The sequence below is a fragment of the Bolinopsis microptera genome, chromosome 5 (genome assembly GCF_026151205.1).
Source record: "Bolinopsis microptera isolate Bmic1 chromosome 5, MBARI_Bmic_1.0, whole genome shotgun sequence".
In the NCBI taxonomy this organism is placed as follows: domain Eukaryota; kingdom Metazoa; phylum Ctenophora; class Tentaculata; order Lobata; family Bolinopsidae; genus Bolinopsis; species Bolinopsis microptera.
The window spans coordinates 18,529,565-18,533,945 of NC_087076.1; the positions used below are offsets into that span (position 1 = coordinate 18,529,565).

Genomic DNA, 4,381 nt, shown 5'->3' on the forward strand with positions numbered 1-4,381 from the left:
TTAAAAATTGTCCAAAAAGTGATAACGTAATATGCGAACGACTCCTGGTACGAACAAAGTACAGATTAGTCCTTTGTCAATCAGTCCTCATATTGTGCAACCAAACAATCGAGATCTCCCTGATCGTAGACTGAACAAATCTGTTGAACTATTGTATGCTTGTGTGTGCGTGTGTGTGTGCACATACTGTGTTTTGTTCTCCAATTAGCTCTAGAATGAATACTGAATAGGCTGGTAAAATACAGCCGTATTTCTCTGGTACGTGATTTTCTTTCCAACGCACATGAAGTTGTACATTCTGAATCTAATAATAATTATATTTTACTATCATTTGTAAGATGCTCTAAGCTCTTATAACCGAGACCATCAAATAACGGTTCTAGACTTTAGTCCCGTTTGTACTGAATATTCTCGTTTTGTACTAGTTGACGTTGTTGTTTGAACCATTTCTTTATCGGGGATTCGATGAACTCAATCAGTATCACAGGTATGCTGTTGGATGTTGATAAATATTTAGTTTGAAATCAATAAACTTAATCCAGTCTTAAACTTAAACTTCAATACTAACTTCCAATTATCACCAACCAACATGTAGCGTTTGAAAATAATACCACTACAAGTATAAAAGTTTAAAATGCAAAACAGAGGTGATCGATCATATAATCAATAATTTGATCTTGTTTCAGTTACCCTTGTGGCTGTCAGCTTAGTGGTCTCCTCAAATGGTTTTGCTGTAGGTTCGTAACACATAAATTGCAGCTACTCTGCTGTTGCAATCACCCGAAATCTCCACTATTAACGGATATATTTTGTCGTACATTTTATTTGAAAATCAGTCCACAATTGCAAGTTGTAGAAATTATAACCCAAATTTATAAAGCTCCCTTGGAACACCGCAGGAGAGTTGGTGACATGTAACCTATGTCACCCGTTTGCTGGCGACACGGCACCGGAGGAATGTGACACGGACCCTGAGTACGGAGTGGAGTGTCCGCTGTGTTATCAGCTCTCTGGATCTGATAACTTCTTCAGAGAGATCTGCGTTCCTGTCAGCAACTACATGACCATCAGTGAGTTTAGTGACCATTAGTGAGTTTACAGAGTCGTTTTCATCCCCTCTCGGGCCTTCAACCTCCGTCTAGTAAGCTGCGACAAACTCCCCACCTCCCTCTCCCCCCAGACAAACCCCCCGGTCCTCATTAAAGCAAATTTAAACCTCCGTGTTTCACCGCCATTTATGGTCCGGTTTTCGTCATTTTCCAGTTCCGGAGTAGAAACAATGTTCGCCCTCACTTCTCAGTACTTTATAGCTTTGGTTATGAGTATTTGTAAGCTTTAAACGTGATTTTATGCAACATGTTTTTCAATAACCACCTCTCCCAGTGAACACGGTCATTCAGCCGGAGTTAGAATTGTGTTGGATGAAGAACCAAGGTAACTGTGTCCTACGACTGGTCGGACCTGTTTCTTCCTCGTCACCAACAATCTCTCCGGAGCCGGCAACCACAGATCCAGACTGCGCGAACTCTACTGATGAAGATGATGCTAGTTTTGTTGAGGATGAGATCGATGAGATCGATGAGAAAGGGGTGGATGAAGGTTATGATGTTGAGGACAGTGTTGTTCAAGGTAATGGCATTGAAGACAATGATATTCAGGGTGATGATGTTGAAGACGATTCTATCGCTGACGGTGCTGTTGAAAACGATTCTGTCGCTGACGATACTGTTGAAGACGATTCTATCGCTGAAGATGATACTGTTGAAGATGATACTGTTGAAGATGATACTGTTGAAGATGATACTGTTGAAGATGATACTGTTGAAGATGATACTGTTGAAGATGTAAATGTTGACGATGATGAAGAAGATGTCTCCGAAACTTTGGATATAGATGATGAAGATGAGGACAGTACTGTCTTATTTGAAGAAATATTTCTGCTGTTTGTTAATGAGGAAACATCTATGGCAAGCACACTTGAGTGAATTACGCTTTATCTGTACTTCTAACACCACGATTAACTGCAATAAATATGCACAAACTGAGGTTTATTTCAAACCCCACGTAAATTACGCAATTTATATCACAGTCCTATGATGATAAAAAAGAAAGTACATTTTGGGATTTATTTAATAATTGATAACAGTGAACCCTTGTAATTTGTATTCGTATAATGAATGTTGTGAGCTTTGTAAGAGCCTAGTAGATATTTGAAAGTTTATCCATAAAGCAATGAACGTGACCGATATTGTTTTATAGGGCTAATATCAGTCCATTAGAGCGTAATCTCTTATCGTTATTGCTGACTATCTGTTAACATTAAAGGCAGTGCTATGATAAAAGAAGATATATCTTATTATATCTCAAAGTTCTTGTTGAAATACAAAAACTATAAAATACCGACTATCACTAACTGATGAAAATGGAACCATTGTCAATATCCAACCAGATATTACATTAATCTTGTATGCATGTTCCAATATTTTGGATTGTCAGTGTCTGCTAATGCTTTTTTGGCCTGCGAGACTTTGGTGAGTTCCGCCAGATAATGGAGCCTGATCTACTCAGACAGCATTATGAATACTATATACTATGTATTAGTGTTATTATCATATCAATGATCGACAGTTATTATCGCGATAAACCGATGGAATTGTTTGATAGTTGATCTGCAACTTAGCTCATGTATAAAAATAGTATTGTCAGCATTTTTATTCATTTCAAAAGAACTCATCCGAACTCTGACACGTTTTCAAGCAGCATATGACTCAGATATAATTAATAAAGAATGCTCGATTTGCATATTATGCGAACCAGCAGATACTCTTAGCTTTGCTATTAACAGAATATCTCACATATTATGATGATACCAATAAATGGCTCATCTCAACGCTGCCCCCCGCTGAGATATGATCTGATTCCTATCTGTCACGTGAAGCAACTGCAGCTACTTTTTTATTACTTTTCTCAGCGCATATCTGCGAGCTAGCGTTGTTATTTGCAGTTCGTTATCTGGATTAGAGTTAAATGTCAGCCTTCTTGTGATAGTAAAACAGTTAAACCCCAATTTAACGGGGTTGTCGAGAGAAAGGAGCTACCCCAGTAAATCTCACTAGATGCATGTAAATATGATAATTTCCGGTGATCTGAGAAAGACTGTTGGGGTGAGGTAAACCAGGGTTTCACTACACATTCTTACCTTCTCATTCTTACCTTCTCATTCTTACCTTCTCATTCTTACCTTCTCATTCTTACCTTCTCATTCTTACCTTCTCATTCAAGTTAGAATGGTTAGATATTTGCTCATTCAGCCCCAAAACGTGTCGGTAAATGATCATTGGATAACTGATCTTTATGAATGAATATTATGTGTCTTAGACAAATATTTCCTAAGTGAATGGTTATTTGATGTCACCAATTATTAGATTATATATTTGTATGGATTGTTCTCAATTATGACATACTGTCATTAGCCTGACATGCAATTGTACCATTATGTTAATTGATAATCAATTCATTGTAATTAATAAAAGATGCATGCTCAATGCTCATGTGGTACAACTACATATTATACCATATTATACCAGTAAAACTTTTATATACCAGGCATCTCGGGGAAACGAAAAGTACACGGTATAGAAACAAAAAGGTATAATAGATAAGAGAGAGAGGGTTACATGATCCCATCCCCAGTATCAGAATAAGCCTCCTAAATAATCTCTCATAAACCCCGTTATCTACTTATATGCATAAACCGTTTCAATGTATCGTGAACACCCTGTATTGTTTCGTATTGCCATGCGATGCAGCTTGACGTGAAGTTTTGGGGGAAAGAAGAGGAACGGTATATCGAGGTGTCCGGTATAGAGAGGCACGGTGTGTAGACTTATAGAGGTTCGACTGTACAACATATTGAGAGGAATGTAGACTACGATGAAGTACGGCCGATCTAATTTAAATTTTATTGAATTAAATCTGGTCTGGCATTGCCATTACTTTATATCAGGATAATTTCGTATCTGGATGCCATCGAGTTTGTGAGTCGCCACAGTGAAAGGAATCAGTTAAATGAATATGTTCCTCTGAAAGAGGCATTACATACACTATACAGTTTATACATATAAAGACCACTTAGGCTGCGTTTTATCACTGTTTTGATTTAGTACAGCTCAACCATTTGTTTTTACAGTTGCTCTCTGTCATGAAATAGAGCGGGTTTAAAGAGCATAACACGGGATAGCTGGACTATCCAGCCTCGTCATTAGCATTTTTACAGAGCCAGCCCTGTAAAATACAGGGAATGGAGACATGCTGCTTGTCTTTAATCATCCTCACATAAACGGGAATAGTTAAAATTCTCTAACTTTATTTGGGTTAGAGT

The 4,381-nt window shown here is 37.8% G+C and overlaps 1 protein-coding gene across 1 annotated transcript; it reads left to right on the plus strand.

Moving 5' to 3' along the window:
* The first annotated feature begins 246 nt into the window (after window positions 1–246).
* Window positions 247–2,286, plus strand: LOC134815153 (germ cell nuclear acidic protein-like). Its single transcript, XM_063823657.1, has 4 exons — window positions 247–487; window positions 687–737; window positions 900–1,070; window positions 1,384–2,286. The coding sequence occupies exons 1-4, from the start codon at window positions 466–468 to the stop codon at window positions 1,983–1,985; spliced, it is 846 nt and encodes a 281-aa protein (XP_063679727.1). The 5' UTR covers window positions 247–465; the 3' UTR covers window positions 1,986–2,286.
* Window positions 2,287–4,381: the final 2,095 nt, after the last annotated feature.

What these genes read in the sequence shown, in the direction of transcription:
- LOC134815153 (XM_063823657.1), top strand. Translation starts at nt 466, where the DNA reads ATGAACTCAATCAGTATCACAG. An exon ending in CTCAAATGGTTTTGCTGTAG is followed by an intron (nt 738 to 899) that starts GTTCGTAACACA and finishes GGAACACCGCAG; the next exon opens with GAGAGTTGGTGACATGTAAC. An exon ending in CAGCAACTACATGACCATCA is followed by an intron (nt 1,071 to 1,383) that starts GTGAGTTTAGTG and finishes CACCTCTCCCAG; the next exon opens with TGAACACGGTCATTCAGCCG.